Source organism: Lontra canadensis, unplaced genomic scaffold (genome assembly GCF_010015895.1).
Source record: "Lontra canadensis isolate GAN:19392208 unplaced genomic scaffold, GSC_riverotter_1.0 scaffold50, whole genome shotgun sequence".
Lineage (NCBI taxonomy): Eukaryota > Metazoa > Chordata > Mammalia > Carnivora > Mustelidae > Lontra > Lontra canadensis.
The window spans coordinates 7,263,589-7,281,258 of record NW_022631044.1 but is presented as its reverse complement, the minus strand read 5'-3'; the positions used below and the strand labels follow the sequence as shown (position 1 = coordinate 7,281,258).

The 17,670-nt window shown below is 37.1% G+C and overlaps 1 protein-coding gene across 1 annotated transcript in view; it reads right to left on the bottom strand.

The window, feature by feature from the left end:
• Positions 1 to 2,190: 2,190 nt before the first annotated feature.
• Positions 2,191 to 17,670, bottom strand: part of RAB1A (RAB1A, member RAS oncogene family) — a 29,845-nt gene continuing 14,365 nt past the window's right edge. The window contains exons 2-6 of the mRNA XM_032873775.1: positions 16,020 to 16,092; positions 10,450 to 10,545; positions 6,229 to 6,324; positions 4,256 to 4,387; positions 2,191 to 4,023 (exon numbers count right to left, since the gene is read on the bottom strand). Coding sequence (XP_032729666.1) covers positions 3,826 to 4,023; positions 4,256 to 4,387; positions 6,229 to 6,324; positions 10,450 to 10,545; positions 16,020 to 16,092 — 595 coding nt within the window. The 3' untranslated portion in view covers positions 2,191 to 3,825. The remainder of the gene's footprint in view (positions 4,024 to 4,255; positions 4,388 to 6,228; positions 6,325 to 10,449; positions 10,546 to 16,019; positions 16,093 to 17,670) is intronic.

The following is a 17,670-nucleotide window of genomic DNA, read 5'->3' as shown; positions in this document are numbered from 1 at the left end:
TGTAGCTTTCTAAAGCAAAATGTTAAGACTTCAGAAGAGGATTCTTTTTTTCAAACTCCTTCCAGATTCTCATTTGAGGAGGGTTCGTTCTTAAGGAAGATCTCATGTTTATAAAGAAAAATGAACAAGTCATCTTGAACCTAAAGAAGGTGACTTTGGAACAGTTACTCTCATGAGCAGACGTCACCTTAGAACAAAACATTTAATACAAAATTACCTTCTTTAAAAGTTTAGGACTTTAGTTTTGAGGCCATGTATGTAATCCTACCACCATCTCCTCTACTTCCATATGAATTTAAAGTCCTATTATTAAATGTGACTTTTCTGCTTTAAAATCTGACTTTATCGTCACTGGGAAAAGTTGCTATTAAATTCTAATATTTAAAGATTAACTACAAAAGTAAACTACGTAAAATGCACTATTTCAAGTGCCTGCTGCTGTGGTACAATTTACTAATGAGCAAGGGCATGGAGCAAGGACATGATCAGAATTCAGCAATGTGTTTTGATTCTGCCACCTCCATATTAATCTTGGTTCCACTGTGAGATTTAAAAAGGACAAAACAAAACACCTCCAGAGCAAATAATTACATGCGTAAAATATTCTTAAAAACCTACAAATGCTTTAAAAATGTATAATGGCCTCTGTTCTTAAATTGATCTATTTCACCTTCTCTTTGATGTGGCTATAAATTGGTACATGCCTTTCTACTATTACAGGACAGCCCTAAGGTGTTAAACCCATTTATATTTGCTAGTATTTGATAGACCTGTTTGTATTAAAAAAAAAAAAAAAAGGAAAAAAAAATCCACAAAGATGACAACCCTAGGGAAACAAACTTGGCCAATGTTACAGCAAGTGAATGCTCAATATATTATTCTGTTCTCATCCAGTCTAATAATTACCAGTTTCAACAGGAATTTTGAGAGTATTTTATTTCAGAGTACCCTGTTTCCCAAGAAACTAATTACTTTACTCAGAGATGATCTAAGATATTTTTGTTTATCTCCTTTGAAATAAGGTGTGACTGAGGGCACTCTGGACCTAGCTATGAATGCCAGGGAAGAGGTCTCAACACAGCTGTAATTTTTTTTTTTTTTTTTTTTTAAACACAGCTGTAATTCTATCTTTAGCAGTGCTGGAAGGAGTTTAAGACCACCCTTAAAACTTCGGCTGAAATGGTTTCAGCCTAGGAAGATGCTGCCAGTAGCAGGTCCATGAGCAGACGTGGCCGTGTTAGAAGCAGACAGCCGGGCCGGCCACTGCAACTGTGGTTGGTGCACATTCGCCTTGAGGACAGCAGTGGCTTATACAGACATAACAGTAGTTATGAGATCCCAAGTTTACCTGTAGTAAAAGCTGCTAGTAGTCCCTATAAATAAATAGAATCGAAGTCCACAGGGAAGTGGTAGTACTAAGATCTGGGTTCGGGTTGCAGCTCCACGGCTAGGCTCATCTGCAAATAGGAGACAATATCAATACAGGGCTATTTTGAAGCTTCAGTGGGACATAAGGGATGATGTCAAGTACGCTGCAATGGCAACACATATGCTAAAGGAAATTTCAGTCAAAGAACAGGAAGTTCCTGCTCAGACCAGAGTGCCTATCATTCTACTAGGATTTCCCAGAGATTGCAACCCTTCAGGCTTGGGACACTTCACTTACATATGCTAATTCATGGCAGCCAGGGATGTTAAAATAGGACAAGTGGGAATTCCCCTTATTAAGGAACAAGTTATAAAAGCCCATAGTAGCTTGAAGTGTTTGTATATTTTTTTCAGAACTGCATTTATTGTCCTTTGCGAAAAAGCAAATAGGGAAGCATGCTGAAACATTTTGCGGTAAGCCCCAGTCTTGACTGCCACGGGGGAAAGAACACTAGATTTCCAAAACTAAATAAGTATGTAAATATGCTTACATCTTAAATTCATGTAATGTTCGTTCTTGTTAACTCACCAATAAGCTGCCAGTTTGAATAGCATCACGCTAACATTTGTAGCATTCATCTACTTTAGAAAAGTTTCTGAATTCTTTCCCCCTTTATACTGTATCATTAAAGCAAAAACCAAACCTTTGAAGCACTAAAAAACAAAACAAAACAAAAAAAAACCTTTACCCAAATAACTATTGGTAAAACTTGGATTTTTCAGTTGCCTTATGCGAGGATGAATAGATCCAACAAGCACATCTATAATACAAAGTAAACTATGATTTTATTGTGAAATTCTCATAGATGGAAAATTAAATTGAATATTTATTCTGTCCATTTCATTTTACAATAATCTTACCACTTATTTTTGTACCATGTATTTCAGTTGCCTGTTTAGTGAAAATAAAGAAACCTATCATTTTTGGCTTGTTTTTAGTTTAAATTTTATCACTGGATTAAAGATCCCACCATAAAACGTGTTGCCAACAGCCACATCCCAAGTGCCTAAGTAGAGAATGTTTTGGCTGCTATCTCAACCCCAAGGAAACAATCTCTGACTTCTATCACCTCAAAATGTCATCGTTAGCAAAAGGTTTTTGTTTCCCACAATAAAAACAAATCTTAGGATCTTTAAGGTCCTAGTTAACAAAATTTCACATGTGCAAAATTCCACTGAAATAAATACATTTTTTCTCATTTATCATTCCCACTTAGCATTTGTGTTTTCAGTTAATTTTTAGGGATATAATTCCTAAAATTAGGGCAATCAAGAGTAAATTTCCTGCTTCTACTTTAATGCTTTAACTCTCCTCCAACCTAAATTATGTAATTGTGGAGGATAAAATAATTTGACAGGTGACTCAGAGCATGGAAGAAACAATATCAGCACACACAGAATTTAGTCTGATCACTTGCCAATTAAGAAAGGTGTGCTGCTTTCCACCTCTACCATAGAACAAAATGTTGATTGATGAAGCCATTTCAAATGGTTTTAGAGAAGGAGCAGAGATAACAGACTAGGTAGCATACATTCTAAACTTGTTTTCCATACAACTTTGTCTCCCTGAACCACTAAGCTTGGTTAAATCCCTACACAACACAGAAGCCACCCTAGGTCATATACTGGGTATATTATCTGGAAAGCATATTGGATGCTGCTCTAAGATAGGTCTATAGTGCCCTGGTTGCACACACAAATGGCTGTTTGAGTATAATGCAAGGCTCTATTTCCCTTTAACCATAAGAATTAAAACAATACTTATCACCATACAGTTTGATATTACTTCCAATAAGTACAATATTTATTAAACATATCTTCAGTTGTTTTGTTACATAGTGTGCAACAAATTACAATATTCTGCAGCCACAAATTATATGCAGAGTATGAAGAAACTATTAATCAGATAGTGTAATCTTTCCGTTTATAACTCTACAAGGAAGAACTAGCAAATCAGATCTTACATATAACATCTCACTAAACTTTATGCATGGAAAGTGACAGACACTGGTTGTGCTGTTTGATACAAAATGGCTGAACTTCATCTTCAGAAGACTAAACCTGACATCTAAACATGCCAATATAAACATCAAAACAAAATATATTCTAACCAACCACGGGAAACAGTCTGGTATCAGGAAAGCAACAAGGATTACACACATTATTTTATAAACCAGCACACAAAGGTTTAAAACAGTTCTGAAAATGAAGTTAGCTGTCTTGAGTCAAGGGAATAAAAAAAAAGTCAGTATTGACCATTTACAATCTCTGACCTTTGTGGAGACGGTAAGAATCTGTTGTAGTGCAGCTACATACAGTACAATTCAGGCAATTTTGTTTTTTCACTTGGGTTCAGATTGCAAATTCATTGCTGTGAGAGAAGGATGGAGGCAAATTTTAGCAGCAACCTCCACCTGACTGCTTGACTGGAGTGCTCTGAATTTTCACATTGGACTTCTCTGCACCACCAGCTGTTGCTCCAGGACCCATTCGCTTTTTAATCTCAGCTGCCATCGTCATGAAAGACTGTTCTACATTCGTTGCGTTCTTAGCACTGGTTTCCAAAAATGGAATTCCAAGGGAATCAGCAAATTCCTAAGAGAATAGTAAGGCTTAATTAACACTGAAAATTTTTTCCCACTTAGTACATTTCTAGCATCTGAAATGGGGACTGAGGACGGACTGGAGTTTACGGGATCCAGACAGACACTGCCCGGACTGTAAAGGCTGTCAGCTGGTTGTGGCTCTTGGGTGACTCCATACCCACACATCATCCAAACTGAACACTCAGTTCACATTCAGTTTGAAAATCAAACTTGAAACATACCTTTGCTGTTGTGTAGTCTACTACTTTCTTTGTGGTCAGATCGCACTTGTTCCCTACCAACAACTTGTTGACATTTTCACTGGCATAACGGTCTATTTCCTGCAGCCACTGTTTAACATTATTGAAGGACTCCTAAAAAGACAGATGTTTTTAAGAATGATCATATAATTCTGAACACAACCACTCTAAATAAGCAAGTAAAAACCAAAGGTCTTTTCCTGGCCTATGAAGAACTAGTGAGACAACTCTAGCTACAAAATAACTGCAGTGCTGGGAAGGAAGTGAAGTGACATATTAAAATGACTATCAGTACCTATACGAAGAAAAGAGATTAGAATTTGAAGGCTTCAAGAGAGAAACACAGTTCATCAATAAGCTACAGCTCAAATGAAAGATTTTAGCTATTTGAAAGAGCAAGCACCAGAGAGCATAAGAGCAGCAGGCAGAAGGAGAAGGAGGACTATGACCTGAGCCAAAGGTAGATGCTTAACTGACTAGCCACTCAGGCACCGCTGAATATGCAATTTTAGCACACCTATAAACAGCTGGTTTTTGAAATATATTTTTTTAAGATTTTATTTATTTGATAGAGATCACAAGTAGGCAGAGAGGCAGGCAGAGAGAGAGCAGGAAGCAGGCTCCCTGCTGAGCAGAGATCCCAATGTGGGGCTCTATCCCAGGACCCTGAGATCATGACCTGAGCCGAAGGCAGAGGCTTAACCCATTGAGCCACCCAGGTGCCCCTTATCCAATACTTCTAATGGCATTGACCAAAGTCTATGATTCTAGTTCTCTCCTAATTAGCTACTCTTCAGAGTTGAGGTAAAATTTAACATTTGCCACAAGAAAAATAAATTCTAATATTCAAAGTTTATGTTCGTTCTTTGATAGAAAAAAAGGACCCTGAAATTTTCTTTCTGATCAAAAGAACACTCGTGGCCCCGGACCACCATCTTTACACTATCTCTATACCCCCTACATTATTTCAACAGCTAAACTTAAATACTCTTTTTTTTTTCTTTTAAAGATTATTTTAGAAAGAGCATGCTCACGTGGGAGGAGGGCTCATGCAGGAGGCACAGGAGGAGGGATGGGAGGACAGAAGAAGGGAGAGAGGACATAGACTCCCTGCTGAGCATGGAGCTCCATTTAGGGCTTGATCCCAGAACCCCAAGATCATGACCTGATACCAAGAGTCGGCTGCTCAAGAGACAGCCACCCAGGTGCCCCCTCATTGTCCTCTTGAAAATCTTCCTCCAGGGTGCCTGGGTGGCTCAGTCGTTAAGCGTCTGCCTCCAGCTTGGGTCGTGATCCCAGGGTCCTGGGTTCGAGCCCCACATCAGACTCTCCGCTCAGCAGGAAGAATGCTTCTCCCTCTCCCACTCCCCCTGCCTGTGTTCCCTCTCTTGCTGTGTCTCTGTCAAATAAATAAAATCTTAAAAAAAAATCTTCCTCCAGCTCATCCCATTTCTGAACCATATCTTCCATAGGCAAAGACCTCTAATCTCACTTTTGGGAACTAAGAGGTTTAATTACTACAAATTCCTGCTAATACTTTGCACCAAGAACACAGTATACACTGAACAATCCACAGCTCCCTACAAACTCTTGCCAAAATGACCAAAAAGTTAGTTGGTAATAAATATAAGGAGAGTCCCTTGAAAGCAAACATAAAACCAATTACTAAATTTCCTATTTACTAAATGAAAAAATAAAGGAAAAAATAAAATTTTGGTTGGCCAATTTATTAGATATTCAAATAATGGAGGGAAGAAAAATACCAATGTACCTGTTTTAAAAAGGGTACAGCTTTAAATGTTTTTCAATGTGACTCACTTATATTTGGGAGTAGACAAAGTATTGTGCCATGTAAATAACACTGATGCCATATGTACAAAGTGAAAGAATCTGCAATTTATCAAGTAGGAACTTCCTACTTTGTCACTGCAGCACAGTTTGCTCCTGGAACTTACCTGATCTGTCACATCATACACAACTATGATGCCATGGGCTCCTCTGTAATAACTGGAGGTGATTGTTCGAAATCTTTCTTGGCCTGCTGTGTCCCACTGTTAACAAAATAACCAAGAAACCCAAACAATTACATTAAATAAGAGTTGGGGGAAAGGGCAGGAAGAGGGAGGAGAGTTTAAAATTTACATAGTTTTGGAGATTATCAAGATTTGACATGGAAACATTAACCCTCAATACACACTTAAACTGCATGCCAAATACCTGAAGATTCGGAAAAGAAGGTAATGCGTTTAATTTAGCTTGCTGTAATGCTCCCAGTAAACTTATTCAAAAACTATATCATACTTTTCATATTCCCTATAACCCTTAGCACTGTGCAAGGCATTCAGTATGAATGCAGAGACAGGCTGACTCAATTAGGAAAGCTGCTGGTCTCACACCCCATTAACACTGTATCCTTTCACAAATAAGAGAGAATCACTTGTTAGCACATGCACTGAAAGGACCTACTTCGGATAACTACTAGTCAAGATAGCACTTTAACTATGTCAGTAAGATACTACCTCAATGCTAGGAAAAACAATGTAAGATGATTCCGTTATCTTATAAAACTCATTTTAAGATCCATTTACCACAACTTCAACCATATAGGCTCAAGCAATGAAAACAAATGCTTATGTTACATTAAAATTCTGGGTTTAAAAAACTAATTGTTAAAAACATCAAGAGGCAAACTCAACTGTTAAATTTTAAAAGCCTTGGTTTTAAGGACAGCAATAAGAATTTTGTTTGAATTACTCCTAGTCAATGACTTTTTTTTTTTTTTAGATTTTATTTATTTGATAGAGTTCACAAGTAGAGAGGCAGTGGGGGGGGGGGGAAGCAGGCCCCCCCGCTGAGCAGAAAGCCCAGAAGTGGGGATCAATCCCAGGATCCCGGGGTCATGACCTAAGCAGAAGGCAGAGGCTTTAACCCACTGAGCCACCCAGGTGCCCCTAATCAATGACTTCTTAAAATATTTGTGTAATTAGAATAGCTAACTACCCCACTAAAAGAAATTGGTTAAAGATAATACTGATGGGGAAATAGCACAATAGTTACTTAATGGTTACCATTTAAAAAAATGGACTTGATGCCTAAGACAAATGGAGATTAAAAAGCAACAGCCCCCTTTTTAAAAAATTAAGTATTTTATTTTTAAGCGATCTCCACATCCAACGTGTGGCTCAAACTCACAACCATGAGATCAACAGTCCATCAACCCAGCCAGCAAGGAACCCCAACAGCCTTTAAAGGGAGGAATTGTAAAGTTCTGGAATATATCCACCAACTTGACACTGATCCCCCCTAACATCTTAAATGGCAAAACTAAAGGTTCAGGAACACTCAGTGAAACCACTTCCTTTTTTTTTTTTTTTTTTTAAAGACCCAGCCCACAGAGGGGTATGAAAAACAAGTTGCAATTTGGGGAAAATCTGAATACAGACTGGATATTAAGAGTACATTATGGCATTACTGTCAATTTTTTTAGATGTGAAAATGGCATTACACAGTAAAATAGAGATGCACAGTCAATTGTTTTTGGAGTGAATCTAATGTCTGTAATTCAGCATGCTCCAGGAAAAAAAAAGGATGAAGCAAATAAGGTAAAATGTTACCAGTTAATCTAAAGCAAACAAGTCACCACAGCTTCATTACCTTTACTGTCCAAAGTGCTAAGCTTGAGAGCACAGAAGACTATTTACACGTACAGTTTAAGTGAGGAGCATCAAATTCTTTCAGGATATCCATGCAGAAGCATGAGCTTTGGAGTCAAGGCAACCTGACTTAACTCCAGATCCTAGGTATCACTCACCTTACAGAACTGCGAGAGGCGTTTAAATGAACTAATGTTTGTAAAATGCCTAGCCTGATTACAGAAGCTGCTCCATAAAAAAATATTAGTTCCCTTCTCCACCTACCAACCCCTTTCACAAAGATAGCAAAGTTAGACAAGAAAAGGAAGACACTATTCCTGAACAAACACTAATGTAAATAATTGTCTCCTTGCCACTCTGAAAACTCCTGTGACTTCTCATCCTAACAGTACTTTCCTCTCCAACTGGTCACTCTGTATCTAATTCTCATTAACCCTTGTAATCACGGGGTAACTGATTTTTCCATGTTTGTCTCTCCCACTGAAATGGCATCTCTTCCTATGGGGCTCTGTTTCCTTCATGTCTGTAATCTTGCATCTATCTTTGAATGGATTAATTATGAGAAAAGGGCATGAATCCTGAAGTGCAGGGGAGAAAAAAACTCAAAGTCCAAATCAAGAGAAAATTTACCCCATGTAGTCCATACTGGCTGGACTCTATCTCATATTTGATTTTAGGAATTACATTTTAATAAAAGGCACTCCTATAATGTGCAAGAGTGACCCAAATTGTAAAAAGTTCTGGAAGCATGTTTCCAGAAAGGAATGACTGACTTCAGAGGTAGAAGTCTGTGATGAGATCAACCTAAAAGGGCAGGCTGCCAACAGAAAATGAATTAATCATGTTTAGTGGCTCCGAAAGGCAGAGGAATGAGAAATTAAAGGAAACTGGCTTCAGCTCAATATAAAGAATTAACAATCAGAAGTTATTTATAAATGGAACCAGCTGCTTTGAAATATGGTGAACTTACCAGAAGTATTCAAAAAAAAGGCACCAGATAGGAAAAGGAAATTCCTACTGAAGATGAAAGGAAGACTGAGCGACTGACCTGTAAGATGCCTTCCAGCCACAGGAAAGGAGCAATAAATGGATGTTTCACAAATATACACTTGAACCCCTTATGAGCTCAATGATCACACATAATATAATCATTTCACATCAGTAACTAAGACAGCTGGGTACACCTTTTTTTGCAATATTCTTTGTGGTACCAAGTATAAAGTTGGCACTCTACATAAAATGGGAAAAATCAATATGGAAGGTTATCTGTTCACTGGTATAAAGTAAGCTATCTCTGATAACCATATCCTTGCAAGTCCTAATTTGTAGTATTAAGTATGCTCCTTTTACTGAAATCCAGTTCTTTTTTCTTATCAAAGGCAGATAAAAATAAGGAGCAACTAAAAAACAAACTGTCAAACATCCATTTATTTGGGTATGTCACATAACCAGTAACATTTATGTAATGCCCAGAAGTTTACAACAGGCTTTCACACACATTATTGTATCGACAGACACAGAGCTACTGGATTTGGTTCTCACAACTACCTTGTAAATTAGTAAATCAAGTATCATCATGGTCATTTTAGAGATAAGAAATGGAGTCCCAAGAAAAAGGCTGAACTAAGTTAAACACATGACTCGTTGACAATATATACCAGAGTGAGGATAATATATTCAAGTTTTCTGACTCCAAATCCACAACTCCTTTTGGCAGTCAGTGGTTCTCTATGTTACCTTGTACGAAGAGTCAATACCAAAAGAGACCCGAAATTAATGTTTTTGAAGACCAATGATACATCCACAGTTTAATGCCCAAACCCTATAGGTGATACAACTGAACTACTACCATTGCCTGTTTTTAATTCAGGGTTGGGGATGGAAGGAATGATAAGGGGGCTAGGATGGCACAGAAACACAAAATACTGAGGAAAGCAAGCTGTAAGTCACTTGGTTCTACCAGTAACTGTGGGCAAGTCATTAAATCTCCTGGCATTAGTTTTCTAAGCTGTAAAACTATTTCTGAACAAACACTAACATAAATGTTAAAAAGCTAAATTCCTTTCCAATAATTCTTGTTTCTACAGAGTTGGTACATACAATCTAATAAATACAAAAGAACTAAATAAAACTCTCCAACTAGCCACATATGAAAACCCTTTCCTAAGGTTTCTTTTACTGTTCCATGGTATTCAGCACAGTAAAAAGACATCAGGAAAAGCTCAATCAACTTTGACTATTAAGACAAGGTTAACTTCAACTGAGGACTCCCCCTACCCCCACTGATAAAAGCACAAGAAAAAACTAGGACCAAGTATAACTTACAACATGTATTTCTTTACTTTATGAACATAAAATTCAACTAAAGTAATTTTTAATCTAAACAATTCTTATTCTACCATTCTATCACAAGTGCGTGATTAAGATCCTTTAAATTTTAGCATGTTAAAAAGTGACAAATAATACATTTTAAATTTACCAAAATGATTTCCCGAAACAAATTCTAGTTTAAAAATGACTTACTATTTGAAGCTTGATTGTTTTCCCATCTAACTCTATAGTTCTTATTTTGAAATCCACACCAATTGTGCTGATGTAGCTTTCTGTATATGTATCATCCTGAAGAGAAAAAAAGTCAACAAATAAAATTAATGTTCAATAGAGGAAATAAGAAAATGTAATGTCAACTTATATCTACAAAGTCTGATAAAATTTATAAGCCATAACATGTTGATAACAGCTACTGCATCCCACTCCAGTACTCAGTCCATGTTCTGATTACAATATACTAATAGCAGTTTCTTCTTAGGATTTTCTCAATAGCTGTTCTTTAATTTTACCGAACATCTCTAGGCAAATTCTTTACATACATCATATCAAAAAAGGTTTTATATTTTCAATGATTACAAATGACTTTTCTAGTTGCTAATCAGCAAAATTCTTGCTCCCCTGACCTTCCATCCAATATATCCACCACAAAGAAATGCTCACGTCATTCTCTTCCAGTTTTTTTAAGAAGTCAATTTTATTTCCTAGCTATGACTTATATATAATAAAATTGATCAATAAAAATTGAGATATAATACACATACCATAAAATTCAATTTAAAGTGCACAACTCAGTAGTTTTTAGTATATTCCCAAAGTTGTATAATCATCACTGTAAATTTAACTGCAGAATGTTGTTATCACCCTGAAAACAAACCCTGATCCTGGTAGCAGTCACTCTCCATTTCCTCATCTCCCCTTTGACCCCAGAAACCACTACTGATGTAATTTTTGTCCCTGTGGTTTTGCATATTCTGGGCATTTCATGTGAATGGATGTGGCCTCTTGTGTGTGGCTTCTTTCACTCAGCATGAAGTTTTCAAGGCTCATTCATGTTACAGCATGTACCAGTACTTTGTTCCTTTTTATGGCTGAATAACATTTTGTTATCCATCAGCTGATGGACATTTGGGTTGTTTCCACTTTTTGGCTACTATGAATAATACTGCTATGAACATTTGTGCACAAGTTTTTGTGTGAACAATGTTTAACCCAATAATAAACTTTTAAAATTACACCTGTTTTCCTCAAGTCATCTGTTACGACTTTCAGAATGGAAACAAAACAACTTTTTTCTTTAAAGTGAAAATGTGGGATGCCTGGGTGGCTTAGTCAGTTAAGCATTTGCCTTTGGCTCAGGTCATGATCCCAGAGTCCTGGGTTCAAGTCCCATATCAGGCTCCTTGCTTGGTGGGGAGCCTGCCTCTTCCTCTTTCCTCTGCCTGCCACTCTCCCTGCTTGTGCCTTCTCTCTCTGACAAATAAATAAAATCTTCAAAAAAAAAAAAAAAAAAAGTGAAAATGTTTGTGAAAAGATATGTGAACAGAGAGATCAGGCTATCACCACCTAAACCCACTGAATAATCTAGCCAGCACAAAGCAACATTTAGCAGGTACTCTGCCAACAAAGATGGGCCTAAATCTATTAAGAGCAGCCCTATCAAACAGAACTCTGATGATGAAAAGGTTTTATAAACTGTACTAGTCAATACAGTAACCACTAGCTAGTGAGAATAAGGAACCGAATTTTAAATTTTATTCAAATTTAATTAATTTAAATGTAAAAAGCCACAGGGCTAGTAGCTACCATAAGAATAGCACAGTTCTGGGGCTTCCAATTACAGTAACAGGAGAGATAATGGAACAAGTTTAAAGTCACCACAAAGAAGCAAAGTGACAAATCTAAAATGTTGGATAATCTATATGAGGAACTGCGCAGGTTCTGCCAAAAGTAAAAGACATGAAAAATACATAAATAAAAAAGGGGGTTGGAAAAACTCTAAGAAACTGAGCAGCAAACAACCAAATAGGATGTACAGACCATGTCTGAATCCTGATTCAAAGCAACCTGATACCACACTTCTGAGACAATCAGCGAAATTTATTTTGTAAGCGGACAATGACATTGTTATAAGAAAATATCCAGTTTTTATTCATTTTTAAGAAGATTTTAAGTAATCAAAGCAATGTGGGCCTTGAATTCACAACCCCAAGATCAAAGGTCACATACTCCACTAACTGAGCCAGCCAGGCACTCTCAAAATGTCCAATTTTTAGAAATGCATTGTGAGAAGTATAAAGGAGTGAAATGACATATTTGGGGATTCGCATTACAACACCCCAAAAAAAGAGTAAATAAAGGAAGAAATGAAAAGTGTGGGCAAGTCTCCATAATGTTGAATGTAATGTGTCCACGGAATTAAAACAAAACAGATCTCTTAAGAAAAACTGTAAAATGTGGGGTGCCTGGGTGGCTCAGTGGGTTAAGCCTCTTGTCTTCAGCTCAGGTCATGATCTCAGGGTCTCGGAATGGAGCCCCACCAGGCTCTCTGCTCAGCAGGCAGCCTGCTTCCCCCCTCTGCCTGCCTCTCTGCCTACTTGTGATCTCTCTCTGTCAAATAAATAAAATCTTTAAAAAAAAAGAAAAGAAAAACTGTAAAATGTGTCAGAGAGTTCCAAGTGGCTAGAGGTAGCCATGTTGACTTCCTCATATATTCACATTTATACACAATCAAAAATCACTGGGTAAAAGGATATTTTTAAAGCATTGAATGAAATTTTGACAAAATGCTGGTCTCCATTACTAGGTATTCATTTTTCAAAACTTACTTCTTTCTAAATGAGTGCCTAATAAGTATCAGGTACAACAAAGTGAACGAAGAACAAAGTGAGTGCAATAAATATTCACTTAGCACTCCCACATGACATGTATTTTGCTGTAAATACTATTAATGCTTTGTTAGAATTCTTATTTACATTCCTAAAATTTGCCTTACTTGCATGCCTCTGAGCCACTGCACATTCTCTTCCTTCTGTCCAAATTTTCAACATTTCTTTATGCATACCTCCTAATCCTCAGCCCCTGGGTCATAATTTTTATTTATTCTTGGATTTTGAGCTCAGGAAATACTGACTGTCCAAACATTCTTTAACTCCCTGGCCAATAGTGCTCTCATAGCTCTTGTAGCTTATATACTTCTGTGCTCTCATAGCTTATATATTTATTATACTTTGTGCAGCTCATCTCTATTCTAAGGACCGGGGAATCAGTACTTTTTAAATGCTTCCCAGGCAATTCTGTGTGTAGGTAGGCAATACTGAAAACGTGTGACTTAGATCAATAAGCATCCCAAAGAGGATTTTCTTTAAAATACAGACACCTCAGGCTATAACCATTTTCATCAAGAGACTCCAGATTCTTCCCACATACCCAGCACTGCTGATCTAATACAGGGATGATTCCTGATTTTAATATTTGCTAACTTAATAAAAATTAAGTACTACCTAGTTTTAAAGTCCTTTAATTACAAATAAAACTGAGCTTTTCATATTTACTGTCAACTTGTATTTATTCTTTGGTGAACTGCCCGTTCATGTATTTGCCCGTATTTCCATCAGGACAAACATCCTTTTCTTATTTAGTAGGTAAGTGTGCTTTATATATTGAGAATGTCCTCCCTTCCTCATCTATATGTTTTTTGCTAGTATTATGTTTTCTACATTTGCATGTGCTTGATGTTTATTTTAATGCAAAATTAACAATCCTTTCCTGATATGTTGCCATGTTAGAAAGTATTTTCACACAAGACTATGAGCTGCCTATGTTTTATTCTAGTAGTTCCGTGGTTTCACTAGCTGTTACATATAATACAATTATATATATTTTTAGGCGGGCCTGGGTGGCTCAGCCAGTTAAGTAACTGCCTTCGACTCAGGTCATGATCCCAGGGTCCTGGGATCAAAGCTGCATCAGGCCCCCACTCAGCAGAGAGCCTGCTTCTCCCTCTCCCTCTGCTGCTCTCCCTGCTTGTGCTCTCTGTCAAATAAATAAATAAAATCTTTTAAAAAAATTAGGTATTTTTAATTTTATTTTTTTAAAGATTTTATTTATTTATTTGATAGAGAAATCACAAGTAGGCGGTGGGGGGGGAGGCCCCCTGCTGAGCAGAGATCCCAATGGGGGGCTTGATCCCAGGACCATGAGATCATGACCTGAGCCAAAGGCAGAGGTTTAACCCACTGAACCACCCAGGCACCCCAGAATTATGTATATTTTTAATGATATTCATTAATATGGTCACTCATCAAAAAAGTCACAGTAAGTATCCGACACACTATCAAGCTCACAGTGGTGAATTTTAAGTTTTCTAAACTTCTAATCTTCCTTTGAAAGCTTCAATTTTATTACAGGCAGCAAATGCTATTAGATTTTTTCCTTGAAATGAGTCTCAGTTCATTTGCGAAAATATCTGCCCAATGTCACCAAATTCTACAAAACTACAGTTTGGGGACGCCTGGGTGGCTCAGTTGGTTAAGCGGCTGCCTGTGGCTCAGGTCATGATCCCGGCGACCTGGGATCGAGTCCCACATCGGGCTCCTTGCTCGGCAGGGAGCCTGCTTCGCCCTCTGCCTCTGCCTGCCACTCTGTCTGCCTATGCTCGCTCTCTCTCTCTCTCTCTCTGACTAATAAATAAATAAAATCTTTAAAAAGAAAAAAAAAAAAACTACAGTTTGTCAGTTGCTCTTTCAAATAAAACAAAAAAGAAACAAATTTAAAAAATGGAAAAAGCAGCTAGTTCGGCTCACTCAACTATGTAAGTGCTTTTACTTTCCTCAAGGCAATCAACATACTTCAGTGTGCAGTACAAGCGCTTTATATGCACTCCTCATTTTTTTCACACAGAACATGTTAAAAAGAACACTCAAGGATCAAGATGTTTAAAAATTCATCATTCTTACTGTTCTCATCAGACACTCTGAAGTGAAAACACCCGCCCGCCCCATGAATAAATACAGGTAAGTACAGTGCCTACGCGTACAGTTCAGCACTTAGCGCTGCCTTACCGTGGTGCTGAGACATCAGCAGTTTTACCCACCACTGCATCTGCAGCATCAGAGCAGATATCAACAGTGACAGAGGCAAACGTCTTTGTCTTAGTACTAAGTAAGCACTTAGTAAATGCTAATGGTTTAGTATTATTAAGATAAAAGTTTTAATCTCACAGACCCTCTGAGAAAGTCTTGATTATCCCCAAGGGTCCATACTCTGAGAACCAATGACCTAGACAGTGAGAAGGAAAACAGGCTAAATCTGAAGGCAACTTTGAAGGCAACTGTGGAGTCTATTCAGTAGGTTTAAAGTTATACACCTGTTTGTAAAGTGTAGCACATAAAATACTACGCCACTGTCAGGAGGAAAAAAAAAAAAAAAAAGTCTGTACCAGGCCCTGCTCTTTCTTTTATTCTACTAAAATTTTACTTGATGATTCATTTTTCATCCAGTTACTTAAATACAGGGCAACTAACTGAACTCTACCAAGAATATCAGACATTGTAACTTTATAATCATGCTTTGCTGAACTTTTTAAAAGCAACAGCATTTCTTCTACTTAAGAGTCCAAGATATTATTGGGAACGTACACTTGGAGGCTTTTAAATATATAAATTCTGGAAGAACTATTTAATTCTGAATAAAATGGTTTGATCCTCTACCTAGAAAACACACACAGCATTAATTTCTTTAAAGGCATTTCAATTTCAACTTACTGCAAACCTAAGAAGGAGGCAAGACTTTCCAACCCCAGAGTCGCCAATCAGAAGTAACTTGAATAAATAATCACTGCAAAAAGAAAAAGAAGATCACATTAATAAAAAGCATACTGCATTGTAAGTTCTACAACAAAAATATGGCCAGTAACAGATCACTTGAGGACCTCTAAAAGGCCCAAGAATGGCTTCAGAAGCCAAAACTGCAACCAACAGCAGAAGCCCTTTTCATGAATCACTGAACATGACAGAATTTTTGCAAAAGTAAGATAAGCAATGCCACCCATGATCTCTTGAGATCAATGAACTTTTACTTCCAAGGAAAGAATGAGAGAAAATATAAGCAATGCATATGCCTGGAGAGCCCAAGAGACTTATGCTAGATAAATTCCACTCCTCTGCAGCATTAGAATACAGGGAGTTAACTTTCCATTGTTCTTGTCAATGAAACATAAATCTCTCCTTCAAATTCCAAGACCAGATCATTATTTCATGGTAATCCTCCAGTGTAGGGGCTTTTAATGATCCTTTCTTAGCATGTACCTGGAATTCTCCCCATTTCAAAAAAAAAGAAGAAAAAGGATCATTTAACTTCTGAAAACCTGTATTAAAAATATTTTAGACTTGAGATATGGTAAAATCAAATGCTGTTTACATAAACATACAACTTTACCAACTTTCTAAGTTTGTATTAAAGCTTTCTTCTGAAAACTAGGCTCTATTTATGTACATTAACCTGCCAGGCCTAACTCAAAAACCAGCCCCAGGGATTCCTTCCAGGAGCAGGATTGCTTCCTGGACCTGAAGACAACTTACTGCCCACAGCCTCCCAAGGAGTCCCTCAGAGAGCCTTTTCAACTTGGACCACTGCTATGTGTTCTTTAAAGTAATTTCAAAAGGACCCAAAGCCCCAGAATTTACAGATTTTTAAAGGAAACCTATTCATGATTTTCAGTTTTGTCCTTTGTCATTTAAAAAAAAAAAAGATACTTTAACTTAAGATGAAACCTAAATATCACTCACAATTTAAATTTAGATGACAATTATCATTATTTAAATGTAAGCAAGATATAAAACTTTCAGCAGTCATTATCTCTGTGGATATTCATAAACTGCTACCTAAGTTTACACAGAGATACATATTACTTAAATTTTTCTAGGGTTACCAAGTTATTTTAATATACTTATTGTTCCTAATTATATCTGGAAAAAAAAAAAGAATTAAAAAAAATCCAAAGTGCCCTTGTCAGCAATAAAATAAATCACAGAAGGAAATAAGAAGCTTTTAAACAAGTCATTAGGAAGGGGAGTGAAGCACAGGATGAACTAAATAACTAACATCCTTTCCAGTTTGAGATCCTAAAGAAAAAAGGAGGGGAAGCAGATAATAATTATAAAATTTACCCTTAATAAATACCTAATACCAAACAACTTTTATTAGCCAATAAAGCTGCTGACTTTAGTACTATTGACACGCTCCTTAGACTAAATAAATTTTTTTAAAAATTTTTAAAAGATTATTTATTTATTTATTTATTTGACAGAGAGATAACAAGTAGGCAGAGCAGCAGGCAGAGGAGGAAGCAGGCTCCCTGCTGAGCAGAGAGCCCGATGCCAGGCTCCATCCCAGGACCCCGGGATCATGACCCGA